We start from the raw sequence: 18,916 nt of genomic DNA, 5'->3' as shown, positions 1-18,916 counted from the left end.
AGGACAAATGGAGTGGCCCTTATCCAGTGCTAGAGAAAAAGAGTCAGGTCACCTACCTGGTGGACCTAGGCACTAGCAGGACCCCCAAGAGGGTGATCCATGTTAACCGCCTAAAACTATTCCATGACAGAGCCGATGTAAACATGTTAATGGTTACAGATGAGGACCAGGAAGCAGAGAGTGAACCTCTCCCTGATCTCCTCTCCACTGACCCTAAAGATGGCACAGTAGATGGAGTGATCTACTCAGACACCCTCTCTAGCCAACAGCAAGCTGACTGCAGGCAAGTCCTCCAGCAGTTTTCTGAGCTCTTTTCCCTAACCCCTGGTCAAACACACCTGTGTACCCATGATGTGGACACAGGAGACAGCATGCCTGTCAAAAACTAAATCTTCAGACAGTCTGACCAAGTTAAGAAAAGCATCAAGGTGGAAGTCCACAAGATGCTGGAGTTGGGAGTGATTGAGCACTCTGACAGTCCCTGGGCTAGCCCAGTGGTCTTGGTCCCCAAATTTCACACAAAGGATGGCAAGAGAGAGATGTGGTTCTGTGTGGACTACAGAGGGCTTAATTCTGTCACCAAGACAGATGCTCACCCCATTCCAAGGGCAGATGAGCTAATTGATAAATTGGGTGCTGCCAAATACTTGAGTACCTTTGAACTGACAGCAGGGTACTGGCAAATAAGAATGGCACCAGGAGAAAAAGAGAAAGAGCATTCTCTACACCTGATGGGCACTACCAGTTTACGGTGATGCCCTTTGGCTTAAAGAATGCCCCTGCCACCTTCCAAAGGTTGGTAAATCAAGTGCTTGCTGGCTTGGAGTCCTTTAGTGCAGCTTATCTTGATGATATTGCTGTATTTAGCTCCAGCTGGCAGGATCACCTGGCCCACCTGAAGAAGGTTTTGCAGGCCATGCAAGCAGCAGGCCTCTCTATCAAGGCATATACATGTGGTTTACTTGGGACACCTTGTAGGTGCAGGCCAAGTTCAGCCACTCCAATCCAAGATCCAGACTATTCTGGACTGGTAGCTCCAAAAACCCAGACTCAATCAGGGCATTCCTTGGCTTGACTGGTTACTATAGGAGGTTTGTGAAGGATTATGGATCAATAGTGACACCTCTCAAAGAAATTACCTCCAAGAAAATGCCCAAGAAAGTTAACAGGACCTTGGACTGTCCAAAGGCCTTTGACACCCTGAAGCAAGCAATGTGCAGTCACACACAATCGGCAATGGCAGTGTGCATGTGTTAGGTGAGGGGTCCCTTAGGGTTGCACAACACGTGCTGCAGCCCTTAGAGACCTTCCCCGGTCACTGGGCCCTTGGTACCACTGGCACCTTTAACAAGGTACTTATCTGTGTGCAAGGCTTGTGCCAGTTGTGGAACCAATGGTACATTTTTAGTGAAAGAACACTGGTGCTGGGGCCTGGTTAGCAGGGTCCCAGCACACTCTGTCAAGTCAGCAGAAGTGTTAGGCAAAAAGTGAGAGGGCAACAGGGAGCCATTTTCCTTCATTCATCTCTTGGTTCTGCATACTTGTCCATCCGTCCTACAAAAGGTTGTGTCCAAAAGCCTTCCATCCCCTTCCCCTTATGAGTTTTTAACCAGACAGACCTTTGATAGGCTATCTCCTGCTATATTCACCATAACAGGGAGGACCGGCTGGATAGCCAGCTCTTTATAAGTTTGTCTAGAGCTAAGAACAATAAAGAGGGGACCAAGTGTATTTTTTCACGTATTACTGAGTTACCTACTGAATTAATATCTGCTATGCCTTAGTCAAGAAAGAATCTGTGCCTGGCATTTGTGTTGCCACTATTACGGGGCTTGGTGGTTACTACTTTGCTTGCTGTGTGGTCCTGTGCTTATTTGCAAGGTGACCATCTGGTCTTTTTTGCCTACAATTGCCAAACATTTCTATCTGACATCTCTGGGTCACTGGATATTACCCAGGGCTGTATTGCATGATTTCCTTGGTTTCTCAACACTATGGCCCTCATTATGACATTGATGGGCAGTGGAGGCCGCCTGCTAATGTCTTAGCGCCATAAGGCCACACGGGTGGCCTGAACCCCACCGGCCCTATTTTGAGGCCCCCGCTGGCGCAGCGAGACAGGGCCTTAACATTGCAGCCGGCTCCATTGTGTCGGTACAGCGGGTGCAGCAGCACCTGTCACGCATTCCACTGCCTCTGATTCAGGAAGTGGAATGCGCTATGGGGCTGTGCATGGGGGCCCTTTCATTGCCCATTCCAAGTGTATGGGCAGTTCAGGGGCCCCCCGAGTCTCCCGGTCTACCAGCCTTTCAATGGCTGTGTAAACCGCCATGGGCAAGCTGCTGTATGGGGACTCGTAAGCGCTACCCTGGCGGATCACAGCCTGGCGGTGTCGGTGGTTGGATCGTGGCAGCTCCGCCACAGTCATAATGTGGCGATCGGACTGCCATGACCGCAGCGGTCCGACCACCACCGTGACCCTGGTGGTCTGTGCCCACCTCCAGGAGGTAGGCATTGATTTGGGTCTCATTAATTAAGTCAAGCATCTACTGGAATAAACCCATCAGTAGAAAAAATACTATGAATAAAAGTATTTCTTGTGGGTACTGTATTTTCCTGCAGATTCCTTACTGTCCTCTTTTCTTTCCTTCTGCATAGTATCATTCCCAAAAAGCCTGAAAATTAAGCAGTACTGCTTTCAACTGTGAATTATCTCCTGTTAAGCTTTGTTGGATCATCTCTCTGAATACAATGTTAATCATGAAACAAATATAAGAAATTGACACAAGAACCACAGGAACGCTCCTTGTATGAACCAGCATTTGATAGAGACAGCTAGCCGCAGATTCCTTACCTTTTAATTTCCCAGGCGTTAGACTTGTCCTGGAAGATTTTGGCATGAGCAGTACCACTGTGCTACGTTCGGTTCTCCTCAGTGTCATACACGCCAGAGGTGATGTCGCGGTTACCCATATTGGCACCACCTCGGTGCTCAGACATAAATTATTTTCTTTCCATGCCAGGTAGCACTGATCTGGAGAAGAGCTTCCCCTCGGTCAGTTTTCGACATCATTTTTTCAACACTTTGTCAAGGAATGTGTTAGAGGAAGACAGGATACCTGCACCTGAGGACACATCCTCAGCTCCTCCCATTCCGGATTCAGGAGACACTACAACACCGAAACTGCACTCCTAGCAGCCACGGATGACATCCGCACACCAATGGGATTGCAGCGAGACAGCTGGCCTCATCCTCCTTGAGCTTTCCTCCGCCTTCGACACGTTTCCAGACGACCCTGTGCACCAGACTACACAACGCCGGCATCCAAGGCAAAGCTCTGCTCTTTCCTCACTGGCCGAGCCCAGAGTCAGGCTCCTCCTTTCACCTCAAAGCCGATGGAAACCAGATGAGGAGTTCCCAAGGGCTCGACCCATAGTCCCACCCTCTTCAACATCTACATGACCCTGCTTGGCGAGGTCATCGGATACCACCGGTTCAACATCATCTCAAACGCCAACGACACACAGCTCATGCTCTCCCTCACCAACAAACCATCAACAGCCAAGAAGAACTTTCACAACGGGAGGAAGGTAGTCGCCAACTGGATGAGGGACAGCTGCCGAAAAGCTCAACTGGGACAAGCCGGAGATCCTCATCCTGGTCCCCGCCACTTCCGTCTGGGACGTCTCCTGCTGGCCCAATAGCCTCAGAACTGCCCCACCTCCAACTGACCATGCCCGCAACCTCAGCATCATTCTCTACTCATCACTGTCCATGGCCTGCCAAATCAATGCAGTCTACTCATCATGCTTCCATACCCTTTGGCTGCTCCGGAACATCTTCAAGTGGGATCTCCATTGACGCAAGAAGAACAGTCACCCAGGCACTCGTCATCATTAAACTCGACTACGGCAATGCACAAATAAACTTCAATCAAGACTCCGGAGAATACAGAACGGCGCAGCCATACTGATCCTGGACATCCCCTGCCACAGCCACATCTCTGCCCCGCTGAGAGACCTAAACTGACTCCCCCTCGAGAACCGCATCACCTTCAAACTCCTGACCCACGCATTCAAGGCCCTCCACAACGTCAGACCTGCCTACCTCAACCTCCACCTCTCCTTCTACACCCCCTCCAGGCAACTCTGCTCAGCACAACTGGGCCTTGCTAACATCCCCAGGATCTGGAAGACCACAGCTGGAGGAAGATCTTTCTCCTACCTAGCTGCGCAGACCTGGAACATGATTCCGCACCACCTCAGGCAGTCCCCATCGCTGGCTCAGTTCAGGGAGGACCTCAAGACCTGGCTCTTCAAATGACCCGCGTTGCCCAGCTAGCACCTTGAGACCCCCTTGGTGATAAGCCATTGTAGGAAGTTGGTTCTGTATATACTATTTCAAAGTAAGAAATAGTGTGCACAGAGTCCAAGGGTTCCCCTTAGAGGTAAGATAGTGACAAAAGTAGATAATTTTAATGCTCTATATTGTGGTAGTGTGGTCGAGCAGTAGGCTTATCAGAGGGTAATTTTAAGCATTTGTTGTACACACACAGGCAATAAATGAGGAACACACTCTCAAAGACTTATTCCAGGCCAATAGGTTTTTATATTGATAAATATATTTTCTTAGTTTATTTTAAGAACCACAGGTTCAAGATTTACAGTTAATACTTTAGATGTAAGGTACTTCACTTAGATACTTTAGGAACTTTGAATGAAAACAATATCATGTACAGTCTTTGTAAAAATGGCAATAAGCTATTTTCAAAGTGGACACAGTGCAAAAATCAACAGTTCCTGGGGGAGGTAAGTAAAGGTTAGATTAGGAGGTAAGTAAAACACTTACAAGTCTCAGTCCTGGGGCATAGGCAGCCCACCGTTGGGGGTTCAAGGCAACCCCAAAGTTACCACACCAGCAGCTCAGGGCCGGTCAGGTGCAGAGGTCAAAGAGGTGCCCAAAACACATAGGAGAACAGGGGTGCTCCGGTTCCAGTCTGCCAGCAGGTAAGTACCTGGGTCCTCGGGGGGGCAGACCAGGGGGGTTTTGTAGGGCACTGGGGGGGGACACAAGTAGGCACACAAAACACACCCTCAGCGGCACAGGGGCGGCCAGGTGCAGTGTGCAAAGCAGGCGTCGGGTTTTGTATAGGTTTCAATGGGAGTACACGGGGGTCACTCTAGCGTTGCAGGCAGGCACAGGGGGGGCTTCTCTGGACAGCCACCACCTGGGCTAGGCAGAGGGTTGCCTAGGGGTCACTCTTGCTTTAAAGTTCGGTTCCTTCAGGTCCTGGGGGCTGCGGGTGCAGTGTTGGTTCCAGGCGTTGGGTCCCTTGTTACAGGCAGTCGCGGTCAGGGGGAGCCTCTAGATTCTCTCTGCAGGTGTTGCTGTGGGGGCTCAGGGGGGTCGTCTCAGGTTACTCACGGGCTCGCAGTCGCCGGGGAGTCCTCCCTGAGGTGTTGGTTTTCTGCAGGTCGAGCCGGGGGCGTCAGGTTAGGAGTGTAGAGTCTCATGCTTCCGGCGGCAAACGTGAAGTCTTTGGAAGTTGCTTCTTTGTTGCAAAGAAGTAGCTGGTTTTGAACAGGGCCGCTGTTCACAGGAGTTTCTTGGCCCTGTAGTCTAAGGCAGTCCTCTGAGGCTTCAGAGGTCGCTGGTCCCTGTCGGATGTGTCGTTGGAGCAGGTTTTCGAAGTTGGAGACAGGCCGGTAGGGTTGGGGCCAAATCAGTTGTCGTCTTCCTCCTTCTCTGCAGGCTTGTAGGTCAGCAGTCCTTCTTCTTTCTTCAGGTTGTTGATTTCCTGCGATCTGGGGGAGCCCCTAAATACTGAATTTAGGGGTGTGTTTAGGTCTGGGAGGGCAGTAGCCAATGGCTACTGTCCTTGAGGGTGGCTACACCCTCTTTGTGCCTCCTCCCTGTGGGGAGGTGCACATCCCTAATCCTATTGGGGGAATCCTCCAAACTCAAGATGGAGGACTTCTCAAGGCAGGGGTCACCTCAGTTCAGGACACCTTAGGGGCTGTCCTGACTGGTGGGTGACTCCTCCTTGTTTTTCTCATTATCTCCTCCAGCCTTGCCGCCAAAAGTGGGGGCAATGGCCGGAGGGGCGGACATCCCCACTAGCTGGGATGCCCTGGGGTGCTGTAACAAAAGTAGTGAGGCTTTGAGGCTTACCGCCAGGTGTTACAGTTCCCGCAGGGGGAGGTGTGAAGCACCTCCACACAGTACAGGCTTTGTTCCTGGCCAAAGAGTGACAAAGGCACTCTCCCCATGTGGCCAGCAACATGTCTGGTGTGTGGCAGGCTGGCAGAAACTGGTCAGCCTACACTAGAAGTCGGGTAGGTATTCAGGGGGCATCTCTAGTGTGTATTTATTGTGCTGAGAAGTTTGATACCAAACTTCCCAGTTTTCAGTGTAGCCATTATGGAACTGTGGAGTTTGTGTTTGACAAACTCCCAGACCATATACTCTTATGGCTACCCTGCACTTACAATGTCTAAGGTTTTGCTTAGACACTAGGGGCATAGTGCTCATGCGCTTACCTGTGGTATAGTGCACCCTGCCTTAGGGCTGTAAGGCCTGCTAGAGGGGTGACTTACCTTTGCCACAGGCAGTGTGAGGTTGGCATGGCACTCTGAGGGGAGTGCCATGTCGACTTGGTCATTTTCTCCCCACCAGCACACACAAGCTATGAGGCAGTGAGGGGTCCCTAGGGTGGCAGAAGACATGCTGCAGCCCTTAGAGACCTTCCCTGGCATCAGAGCCCTTGGTACCAGGGACTTACCTGAGTGCCAGGGTTGTGCCAATTGTGGAGACAAAGGTACAGGTTAGGGAAAGAACACTGGTGCTGGGGCCTGGTTAGCAGGGTCCCAGCACACTTTTAAATCATAACTTAGCATCAGCAAAGGCAAAACGTTAAGGGGTAACCATGCCAAGGAGGCATTTCCTTACAGCCATGCTTTATAAATTTTCATTGATTGATTGATTGATTGACGTTTCCTCACCCAACACCCCACCCCTGAGAACTTGGTGGTCCAAGCCTCCAAATTCCATGGCGCTTTCCTTGCTGCATCCCTGGGCAGGGAATCCAAGAGGCTGGATACCTTAGGCAAGAAAAACAAATTCCGCCAGACTGTCTTTGTAGTCTGTGAACACCGCATGCCTTTTGGGCCGCTACTCCCACACATTGTGGGACAGTTACACTGGTTCTGTGACATATCTTGGAGGAGGCTCAGGCCATTCTCTCCCAATCAGCCAAGAATGGGAGAGACGCAGCCAAGTTCACCATTATGTGTGGTTTGAATATAATCAACTCACTAGGCAGAGCTGTTTCCTCAACGGTGGTGCTTCAATGGCATGCCTGTCTGAGAACATTTTGGCTTTTTGGGGGATGCCCAGGCCAAATTCATGTACATACCCTTTGATGGGTCCTGTCTCTTCGGAGAGAAGGCAGACTCAGTGCTGGAGCACATTAAAGACTCGTGGGCTATGGCCATGCCCTTGGATTTCTCAGTTGCTCTATTTCTCCAGTCTGCCTTTTGCTGTGTCTTCTTAAAAGACTGGATTCAAAATGTGTGGTGCATGTCATCGCACCATGTCGGTCACGGATCCACACAGAGTGTGTCGCTGGTGTTTGGAAAAGGATCACAACTCAACTTCATGTTCCAACTGTAGGGCCATGGCTCCGAAGGCCTTGAGGGAGAGATCCCTCAAACTTCTTGCGGCCCGACAGCCATCTTCGGTCGGCACGACTCCAAGGAGGTCACAGTGCCACAGTAGGAGGATGTCACGGCACCGCTCCCGGAGCCCCAAGTCCTCTTCCTCACATTCAAGGTCATGCGATCATTCAGGTAAGAGGCACAAGAAGAAGAAGAAGTCCAAGCGGACTTCGACTTCACCATGCCTCTGGGCCGACGAGGCTTCTAGGAACCGTTGACGTTCCGATCGTGGTTCTGCGGAGCCGTCGCCAGGGCCGAATTCGCGTCTCCCCCCTTTTCCGGGGACCAGAAAGACCCCCACTCAATTCAAAGAATTTTATGAGGCCATGCTCCTTGTTTTTTAGTGGGCTGCACCCTCCCGTGGGTCTTCGGGCCCCGCAGGGACAGAAGGGGCCCCATCAGGTTCGGCGTCCAGCACTGAGTCTGCCTCGGTGCTGTTGGGGACCCCAGGATCCGATAACGAATCCGGACTGGCACCGGTCCCACACAGTCGACCTCCTCTGGTGCTGAGTCCAGCATGGACACTTCCTCCACCACCGGCGCCCACCAGTGGTAGCTCCATCCTCATTCCAGGTGAGCCGGAGCGACATCGTTCGACCCCGACTGCGACTTTGACAGCGCCGATTAGGCCCAGATCATTGCCTGAGCCTTATTTTGAAGAGCCAGGCACAGGAGAGGAGTGGGAGGGGTCTGAGGACCCTTTGGAGTGTGAATTGGAGCAAGAGGAGGACTGCTATGAGGATCTAGGGGAAGCCAGTAGACTGGACGCGTCTCCAGATACTGGCATGCTCTCTCCTCCTAATGTGGCTACGGAGGAGAGAGCTTCTTATGCGGTGGTGCGTAGGGCAGCTGAGGTCTTGGACCTAGACTTGCCCAAGGTGCCAGTCAGGACGAAACTCCTGACAGGTGCTTCAGCCGGGGGTGACTACAGCAGAGCTGATGTTGCCCTTGAATGAGGCCCTAGCGGACGTCCTTCTGGGAACATGGTCCAAACCCACCACAGGGGCTCCTGTGATAGGATGGTCGGCCGCTGCCATAGACCTGCTCCAAATGACCCTTGTTTCCTTACCCAACACCCCACCCCGGAGAGCTTGGTGGTCCAAGCCTCCACCTCCTGTGGTGCCTTCCCTTCCGCTCCCTCCGGATAGGTAATCCAAGAGGCTGGATCAGCTTGGAAAGAAAATGTTTTCTTCCTCCAGTCTGGCATTGAGGTCAGTAAACACCTTTTTCCTGTTGGGCCGTTTTTCCCATACTTTATGGGATACGGTGGCACAGGTGCTGCCCCAGGTCCCGGAGAGCATACGGGACACACTCACAAAGGCTGTCAAGGATGGGAGAGATGCAGCCAAGTTTACAATCAGGTGTGGATTGGACACAACCGACTCACTGGGTAGAGCGATTGCGTCGACAGTGGCTCCACGTCGCCATGTCTAGTTACGTTCGACTGGCTTTTCAGGGGATGTCCAGTGTAGTTTGATGGCTCTCGCTTTTTTGGTGAGAAGACAGACTCCACGTTTGAGAGGTTCAACGATTCTCAAGCTATGGCCAGATCTTTGGGCCTCTCAACCCATCCCTTTTGAGGATTCGGAAGGGGCACAGTACCACGCCAGCCTCAACTCAGCCACCGTCCCCAGGCTTCACACCATCCCGGGAGAGGACGTGGTCATGGTACCGCCAGACCTAGAGGGTCTGGCCAGCGGGCCGCCACCACACAGCCCCCCTCCACAGCGCCCAAGCCCTCCTAGTGTGGTTCTGCAGGACCATGTTGATCCAGTTGGAGGGAGAATTCAATGTCATCTCCCTCACTGGCATTCCATCACAACGGACAAATGGGTCTTGCAGATCATACGGAAGGGCTATTCCCTCCTCCTTCCAGTCTTTCCCTCCATCTATCCCTCCGACAAAAGAACGGCTGATGAAGGACCATTTGGTTTTTCTCCGCGAGGAAGTTATGGCTCTCTTGGCCAAGGGAGCTATAGAAAGGGTCCCGATGTCAGAATTAAGCAGTGGTTGTTGTTCACGCTACTTTCTGATTCCCAAAAAGAACAAGGGCCTTTGCCCTATCCTGGATTTAAGGGATGTCAATCTCTTCCTCAAGAAAGAGAAATTCAAGATTCTCATTCTTGCTCAAGTCTTGTCTGCCCTAGACCACAGAGACTGGATGGTAGCGTTGGACTTGCAGGACGCGTATTTTCATATCCCCATCCTGCCAGCCCACAGGTGTTACCTGTGGTTCAAAGTGGGCCACGAGCACTTTCAGTTTGCCGTGCTCCCCTTCGGTCTCACCAGTGCCCCTCGGGTGTTCACCAAAGTGATGGCGGTGGTGGCAGGTCATCTGCACAGGTTAGGGATTTCAGTCTTCCCCTACCTAGGCAATTGGCTGTTGAATGCTCCAACGCCCCAGGCTCTTGCCACCCATCTCCAGATGACGGCAGACCTCCTGCATTCGCTGGGGTTCACTATAAATGTGCCGAAGTCACACCTGACTCCCTCTCAGAAGCTCACTTTCATCTGAGCTGTTCTGGACACAGTGCAGTATCGGGCCTATCCTCCTGAGCAGTGAGTCCAGGATATTCAGGCCATTTTTGTTCAAGTCTTCTGTTGAGATTCTCAAAAGGGCTCGTGCATATGTTTCCACCTGTGCCTTTTGTCATGCCCCAATGGGATCTTAATCTTGTACTTACTTTTCTAATGTGTGCTGCTTTTGAGCCTTTACACAAAAGAGTTCCGGGTGGACGACCAACTCTTTGTGGGATACGTTGGTGCAAAGAAGGATCGGGCAGTACAGAAACGGTCCATTTTGGGCTGGGTCATTCTCTGTATAAAGATTTGCTACGCTTTGGCCAAGAAGCAGCCTCCAGAGGGCTTGAGGGCTCACTCTACCAGAGGAAAAGCTGCTACCACTGCTTTAGCTCGTGGCGTGCTGGTACTTGACATCTGCCAAGCGGCAACGTGGGCTTCCTTGCACACGTTTGCAAGACACTGCTGCCTAGACAGCCAAGTGTGGAGAGAGGGGCATTTTGCCCACTCTGTCCTGTAGGACTTCCTGGTGTGAGATATATCCTTGCAACCCACCACCAGGAGTTATAGCTTGGGTATCTAATCAAAGGTGAGGAATCTGCAGCTAGAAGTCTCTATCAGATGAACAAGTTACTTACCTTCGGTAACAAATTATCTGGTAGAGACTCTATCTAGCTGCAGATTCCTTACACCCACCCAGGCCTCCCCGCTCTGCGGAGAAATATATATATATATATATATATATATATATATATATATATATATATAATGTTTTTGTATTTTTTGCCTTTCTTAAGGGCATGTCTTTTTCTTCAAACAATCAAGTGTAAAACTAAAATGTTTGTTGGTTCTTCCATGGCTCTATGCTTCTGGCGTGGGAAGTTGTGGAAAAGAACTGACATACGCGCAAGGGTGGTGCTTATATAGAAGACCGTGACATCACAAACGGCTCCAATGACGCTGACGACGCCACGCGGAGCCGGACAACGCACGCAGATCCGAACGACGCCACCCGACGGCACGCGCAGGGTACTGCTCAGCAGAAAAATTCTGGATTTGAAGCTGACGCCAGGGAATTCTAAGGTAAGGAATCTGCAGCTAGATAGTCTCTACAAGATAATTAGTTACCGAAGGTAAGTAACTTGTTCATCTCCACCACTGGCAGCCCATAACATCGAACAAGTGGGTCTTGCAGATCATTCAGGGGGGCTACTCCCTCCCCTTAGAGTCCTCCCCTCCCCCTATACCTCTAACACAAGATCGGCTGACGGAGGATCATCTATCCTTGCTCCACAAGGAATTTATAACTCTCTTCGCCAAGGGAACCATTGAGAGGGTTCCGATATCAGAAGTACGCAGTGCTTGCTATTCCTTCTACTTTCTGATCACCAGAAGGAGAAAGGGTCGTCGACCTATCTTAGACCTCCAGACCTTCAATCTCTACTTTCAAGAAGGAGAAATTCAAGATGCTCACGTTGGCTCAGGTCTGGTCTTCTCTGGACCCCGAAGACTGGATGGTAGCGTTGGACTTGCTGGATGCGTGTTTTCATATTCCCATCTTGCTTGCCCACAGACGGTACCTACTGTTCAAGATAGGCTATGAGCAATTTTAGTTCACCATGCTCCCCATTGGCTTTACTAGTGCCCCTCCAGTGTTCACCAGGGTGATGGCAGTGGTCGCAGCCCATCTGCAGAGATCAGGGGTATGAGCCTTCCCCTATCTCGAGGACTGGCTGTTGAAGACTAGCTTACCCCGGGCTGTCTTCTCCCACCTCCAGACTACAGGCGGACCTCCTGTATTCACTGGCGTTCACTATAAACGTGCTGAAGTTACAACTGACTCCCTATCAGATGCTCGCCTTCATCAGGGCTGTTCTGGATGAATTGCAGGCTTCAGGTGTATCCTCCGGAATGGCAAGTCTATGATATTCACTCTGTGATACTGATGTTTCAGGTTCTTTCTTGTATTTTGGTGAGGCTGACACTGAATATGTTGGGACTCATTCTGCTTGTGACACATACCAGATGGCATACGTGGGCTTTGCAGTGGGACCTGAAGCTTCAGTGGGTGCAGCATCAAGGGAATCGCTCTGACATGAGCCAGATCTCGGAGGGAACTGCAAAGGACCTGCAGTGGTGGCTAACAAACCGCAATTGGGTCAGAGGCAGACCACACTCCCTTCCCCAATCAGATCTCACAGTAGTGTCAGATTCGTCCCTTCTGGGATGGGGGGACCCAACAAGAGAGGTGGAGGTCAGAGGACTCCGGCAGAATCTGGACTCCACATCAACTTGCTGGAGCTATCCGACTGGTATTAAAAGCCTTTCTACCCTCCATCAAGGGAATGCTAGTGCAGGTGTTCATAGACTACATCACTGCCATGTGGTACTGCAACAAACAGGACATGATGGGTTTGTGATTCTTTTGTCAAAGAAGCTCTGCGCCTCCAGACGTGGCTGGAACAGCAGGGCATATCCCTGGTAGTTCGACATCTGGTGGGCTCTCTGAACGCCAGAGCAGACAAACTCAGCTGAAAATGCCTATCCGCTCGCAAATCGTGTCTCCATCTGGAATGGTGCAAGGTCTCTTTCAGCAGTGTGGAGAGCGTTGGTTTGATCTGTTTGCCTCCTCTGAGAACGCACGTCAGCAGCTTTGCACTCTGGAGTTTCCAAGGTGGCAATCGCTTTAAGACGCTTTTCCTCTAGAGTGGAATTCAGGCCCCCTTGTACGCCTTTCTGTCCATACCACTCCTGCCCAGAGTTATCAAGAAGATCAGGAACCACCAGGCCCAAGTAATCCTTGTGGTTGGGCACAAATAGTCTGGTATCAAAAGCTGTTGAGTATGCCCATCGATCCTCAGATCACACTGCCCCTGCAGGACGATCTTCTGTTGCAGGAGAGGGTTCTTCACCCAAACCTTTCCACTCTCCTCCTTCTTACATGGAGTTTGAGCTCCGAAAGGTGACCGCTTTTTACCTTCCTCCAGAAATCTGTGATGTAATCTTGGCAGACAGGTGTCCCTCCACCAAAACGGTATATGCCTGTCTTTGGAAAAAATGTGTGGCATGGTGCACAGACCAGTCTGTTGATCCCCTTTCGATCCCTCGCTCTGAAGTTCTTTTGTTCATTCTTTCTCTTGCCAACCTTACTTGTTTAAGTCTCCTATTGAACATGAGTTCTTCAAATGTCTTACTCATCTCTTTTCTCCTTCCCCATTCATTATGCCCCAGTGGGATCTGAACTTGGCTCTGACTTTTTCGATGTACGCTTCTTTGGATCCTCTTCACAACTGTCCCCTCAGGCTTCTCACATCGAAAACAGCCTTCCTTGTGGCTATTATATCTGCCTGCAGAGTGAGTGAGCTGCAAGCCTTGTTATCTAAGCCGCCTTACCTTTGCATTTATCCTGACAAAGTGGTGGTGCTTCATACTAGGGATTATTATTTTTTGCCAAAAGTGGTCACGCCTTTTCATGTAGGCCAATCTATCACCTTGCCTATTTTTAAGGAAGTGGAAGGACTCCACTGCCTGGGCCCAAAAAGTTATTTGCCATTCTACCTTGATCTTACAAAAGAGTTCTGGGTGAATCACCATGTCTTTGTAGGGTATGTGAGTTCGAAAGATCAGGCAGTGCAGAAGCGGACCATCTCCAGATGGGTCATACTTTGCATTAAGATCGGCTACGCACTGGACAAAAAGCAACCCCGTGGGTTTGCACGCTCATTCTACTTGATCTAAAGTTGCAACCGCTGCATTAACATGCAGAGCTCCGGTCCTGGACATCTGTCAGGTGGCACCATGGGCCCATCTTCACATATATACCAAACAGTACTGCCTGGTCACTCGGGTCTGTAGGGATGGGCACTTTGCCTGTTTGGTTCTGCAGGACATTCTGGTATGAAATTGATTTGCAAACCCACTTTCGGGGATGGTATTACTTGGGTATCTATTCTAAGGTAAGGAATCTGCAGCTAGAAGTCTCAACGCTTTGCCTTTATGCGTGGAGATTGAGCAGCAACAGTTGACAACTTTCAACCTTCCACTGAAGTCTGTAATGTTGTTTTTGCAGCCAGTTGTCTACCAAGAATGTATACTCCAGGAGTTGGAGGAAGTGTGTGCCATGGTGTACAGCCAAATAGATTGATCCTTTATCTGCATCCTTTTCCCTAGCTCCTTAATTTATCCCTACCCTGGCCCAGCCGGTCTCTGCATTGAGCAGGTTGAAGGGTTATTTATCTGCTATCTCCACCTTTCTGCGGCTGCCAGATCAGCCCTCCCTCTTCAAGTCCTCTATTGTAAATAGGTTCCTTAAAGGTCTGCATCACGTTTTCCCAGCTCCCTTTGTTATGCGTCAATGGGACCTTAACTTTATTCTTACCTCTCTATTGTATGTTTACTTTGAGACGCTTCATGCCTGCCCTCCTTAGGCTCCTCACCATCTAGACGGCCTTTCTAGTGGCAATTACATCTGCCCGGAGGGTCAGTGAACTGCAAGTGTGGTCCTCTCAGCCTCCATACATCTTTTTTCCCAAACTGGTCCTTCGGGCTCGAGCATCCTTCTTGTGAAAGTTAGACACACTGTTTCATGTCGGCCAGTCCATCACATTGTCTATTGTTTATGCGCCGTCTATTCCCTCTAATGAGGAGGAGAGACTCCACAGGCTGGACCCAGAAAGAGTGTTGTCTTCTAATTTGACCACACAAAACCATTGCGGGTGGACAATCAACTCTTTGTGGGGTATGGCAGAGCTAAGAAAGGGAAGGCTGTCCAGAAAAGAACCATTTCCAGGTGGATTGTGCTCTGCATTAAGATCAGCCATGCATTGGGCAAGAACCAACCTCCAGAGGGCTTGTGTGCTCATTCCTCCAGAGCAGATTTCCTGTCCTGGGCATCTACAGGGCAGGAACACGGGGCTCATGTTCATCAGCACCACTGTCTGGGCAGTCATTTCTATCAGAACAGGCACTTGTCCACTCATGGCCTAAATGGAGTTTGCAGACTCCTCTGGGAAAGTATCTCTTGGGTATCCATTCTACAGCAAGGAATCTGTGGCTAGAATTCTTCATCAGATGAAGAAGTTACTTACCTTTGGTAACGGCTTATCTAGTAGAGAGACTATCTAGCTGCTGACTCCTTACCAACCTACCATGCTCCCAGCTCTGCTAAGGATTTCTAGGTGCAAGGCTATTTCCTTTACCAGGCCCTAGTTCCACGCCCAGTAGTCCCTGTTCTTCGTGGCACCGCACACCTGGCGTTGAAAGTCGAGAAAAGAAACTGATGTCAGTGTGCCACAGTGGCACCTATATAGGCACCTTCCATGTCACTTCTGGGGTGGATGATGCTGATGAAGCCACGTGAAGCTAAATGGCGCTACCTACTGGGATGAATGGGTACTTCACATGAAAACTTTCTGGAGCCAATCTGACACCTGGTGTTAATTCTAAGATAAGGAATGTGCGGCTAGGTAGTCTCTACCAGATAAGGTTTTACTGAAGATAAGTAACTTTTTCTGATGGTTCTTGCTGTTGTACAATTTGGACACTGAATTGATACATCCAAAACCGTGAATTGCTGCAGGTACATGAACATCATTTAGATAGTGTGCTGCATTGCATAGTTTATTGTACAAAAAATGTACAGTTAAATGTTGATTACAAAGTTTATGTGAGTTTATTGATACGGATTATGTTTTTCTCTTTCTTAGCCTTCACTTGTCATGATCATGGTGCCACTCTGCTTAAGTATGCACCGAAGCAGCAGCTCATAATCACGGCAGGCAGAAAAGGATGTATCTGCATATTTGATATTAGGCAGAGGCAACTCCTACACACTTTTCAGGCACACGATTCAGCCATAAAGGCTCTCGCATTAGAGCCCTCTGAAGACTATTTTGCGACAGGTTCAGCCGAAGGTAACATAAAGGTATGGTAGTGAAAGTGGTTTACATTTTTATTCATATTATCATTAAATCATTATTTCACAAAAGTTGTCATTTCAGAATGGTTTATTGCATGAATAACGTTATCAAAGATTAAGAAACTTCTAGTCGGTTTCTTTCAAATATTAAACATCACTCAGTGCTGTTTTTTTTTTTTTTTTTTTTAACTCTTAGTGCCCGTAGTCATCTGTGCATTTATTTTTCTAACAGGTGTGGAAATTAACAACTCATGGTTTAATGCATTCCTTTAAACACGAACATGCCAAGCAGTCCATATTTAGGAACACTGGAGCTGGTGTTATGCAGATCGAAATAGAACCAGGCAATCGGATTTTCTCCTGTGGAGCAGATGGCACATTGAAAATGAGAGTTTTACCCAATGCGTTTAGCGTTTCATCTGGCAGCTTTGAAATCCTATAGAGTATGTAAATGTTAACCCAAAATTATAGACCCAAAGTGATGCTCATCTGAAGACCACCAGGGCTGCCTTTAGCGTGACTACCGATGCACTATTTATTGATTAAAATGCAGAAATAACGTGTCTAGCGGTTGACTTTTTAAAGCTCCTTTACTGGATAGACTATTTCATGGCATTCACTGGATGTGTTTGCATGTACTTTATTGTAATTTAAAAAAAAGTAAAGAAGCATAAGTTGGCTCGTGCTTTGTGTACTATGACACAAACCGTAGGCGGACCCGCACATCTTATTTGATGCGATCCATCTTCCAGGCCGTCCCACTTTATGAATGCATGATTTAAATTACAATTTCACAGATATTTAATGTCCATTAACGTATTTGACATATGTTTTGCAGCTAAAGATTACCAGTGATTACAATGTTGAGGCAAAGAGAGAAATGCATATGTACGAAAATAGTGCTCGACACGTCATTCCTGTTGTTTTGCTTTTGTTGTATGTCTTTTCCGTTCAAAAACATTTGGTATTGCATTTCATTCACTGTAATACTATATTCACACTGTATTTTACACAACATTAAATTATTTTTGACTATTTATTGTTTTAAGAGCTACCGTTTTATTAGGAATGAAACTTGTATGTAATAAATGTTTCCTGCGAGCAGGTTTATTTGAACACATTGTACGCGTTGTCCCGAAAGTGTTTATTTTATTTTCATGCTCTGTATAAAGTTAAACAGTCTAGGATATACACTGATAAGTCTTCAAATGAATGTTCGGCTTTTCACAGCCAGTTAGTAAATAGTATATGAATCTGGTAATATATTTCTAACCATAGCATATTGTAAAAACTATGCAGTGTTGGCGTATATAACACCAGGAAATCATGTCATACTTTGCTGTCTCTTCTTTTGCAAGCAAACACTTTCAAATTGAGAAAAATGTCTGTTAATTTAAATGCTAAACAACACGTTATCTTATTGTTCCAATTTAAATTTAAATGTCAGTGATGTAGTGTGATTTTCTGTTTTTTTGACATTGAATGCACCCTTTCAGCAAGGCACTTCCAGTGTTCAACTTATGAAGAAAGTAAATACATTTGTCTGAGTTTTAATTTTGGAGCTAAAATAAATCATGTTTAGTTTATAAACAAGCTGGTCAAAAGTTCTAGCATATCTTAACATAAGATATTGTTTTGTGATTCTATACTGTTTGTGAAGTACTTTTTTGATTGTGCTTCAAGCACGTGTGTTTGACGCCATCTTCAGCTGTCCAATGCCCAGGTGACAGTACAGGAGCCAGACATTTAAAATACTGCCAGCTAAAACATGTAAGAGGCAGCATGGTTTGGACGCAGGTGAGTGAAATGGAGTTTTGGCTCATTGGAGGTGACGAGCCTAGTGAGATACGTGATGACCACAGTGAAGCAGTAGGTAGAAACAGTGATAGGGTCTTTCAGAGAAGTTTGTGCTTGATGTTTCTGTTTTTTGTTGGCTGTACTTCTAGTGAGTGTGGTGCACGTTGGGAATTGAGACCTTTGTGGTGCGGTATGATGGAAGACGAGCTTGGGGGTTCCACCTGCCTGGCAGAGTTTACCCCAGTACTGTCAACTCTAAAATAAACAGTATTTTACACACTCTGAAACCTGGCACCTTAGCAACATTAGGAGTTAAGGAATATAGGGCCACATGTACGAACACATTTTCCCATTGACACAGAATGGGAAAAACCGTTTGCTACATCTGGCCCATAATTCGTAACAGAAATATTAAAGAAGACAAACCCACAATTACTGTGAACTCTGTCATTACAGGACCCAATTTTCTCTGTTCACTTCCCAAAGATACAGACCTGTTGGGGTGCAGTGGAGGCCCTTGATGAAAGACAGTGTCCTCTTGTGGGGTTTGAGACTCCTGCAGTTGCAACAGCAATAATGTAACCTGCTGCATAGTGGTTCCTGGTGATGATGGGGAGGCAACCTCTGACCAAGCCCAATGAGAGATGAGAGCTGTGGGCCAAAGATGAAACAATGGGCACGCTGCCAATTACAAGTTGGAAAGAGCGAGCTGGAGGCGGGATTCTGCTAGAAACAGAATGATAATGCTTGGTGTAGTACCTTTTTTTGTTTTGTTTTTAGAATCAGTGATCTGGAGATGGCCCTTTCCACTATGGTTAAGGTGGGTAAAGTGTTTTCACTGGGGCATCCCTGATGGTGAAGGAGGTATTTATCCAGTATTGGATCTTTCATAGATTCACATGCTTGAATCTCTCCTATCGTCAAAGTGGGAGTCCCACGGTATCCTACAAAGCAGTACATAGCAAT

General features: G+C 48.4%; 1 protein-coding gene across 2 annotated transcripts in view; it reads left to right on the top strand.

The window, feature by feature from the left end:
• The window catches only part of DMXL2 (Dmx like 2), a 1,615,381-nt gene extending 1,597,635 nt beyond the window's left edge, over nucleotides 1-17,746 (top strand). For both annotated transcript variants that reach the window (XM_069222485.1, XM_069222484.1), the window contains 2 exons: nucleotides 15,942-16,159; nucleotides 16,386-17,746. In XM_069222485.1, coding sequence (XP_069078586.1) covers nucleotides 15,942-16,159; nucleotides 16,386-16,595 — 428 coding nt within the window. In that variant the 3' untranslated portion in view covers nucleotides 16,596-17,746. The remainder of the gene's footprint in view (nucleotides 1-15,941; nucleotides 16,160-16,385) is intronic.
• The last annotated feature ends 1,170 nt before the right edge of the window (nucleotides 17,747-18,916 follow it).

This window comes from Pleurodeles waltl, chromosome 3_1, assembly GCF_031143425.1.
Source record: "Pleurodeles waltl isolate 20211129_DDA chromosome 3_1, aPleWal1.hap1.20221129, whole genome shotgun sequence".
Taxonomy (NCBI): domain Eukaryota; kingdom Metazoa; phylum Chordata; class Amphibia; order Caudata; family Salamandridae; genus Pleurodeles; species Pleurodeles waltl.
The sequence above is the reverse complement of the archived record's forward strand: the minus strand, read 5'-3'. Positions and strand labels throughout refer to the sequence as shown.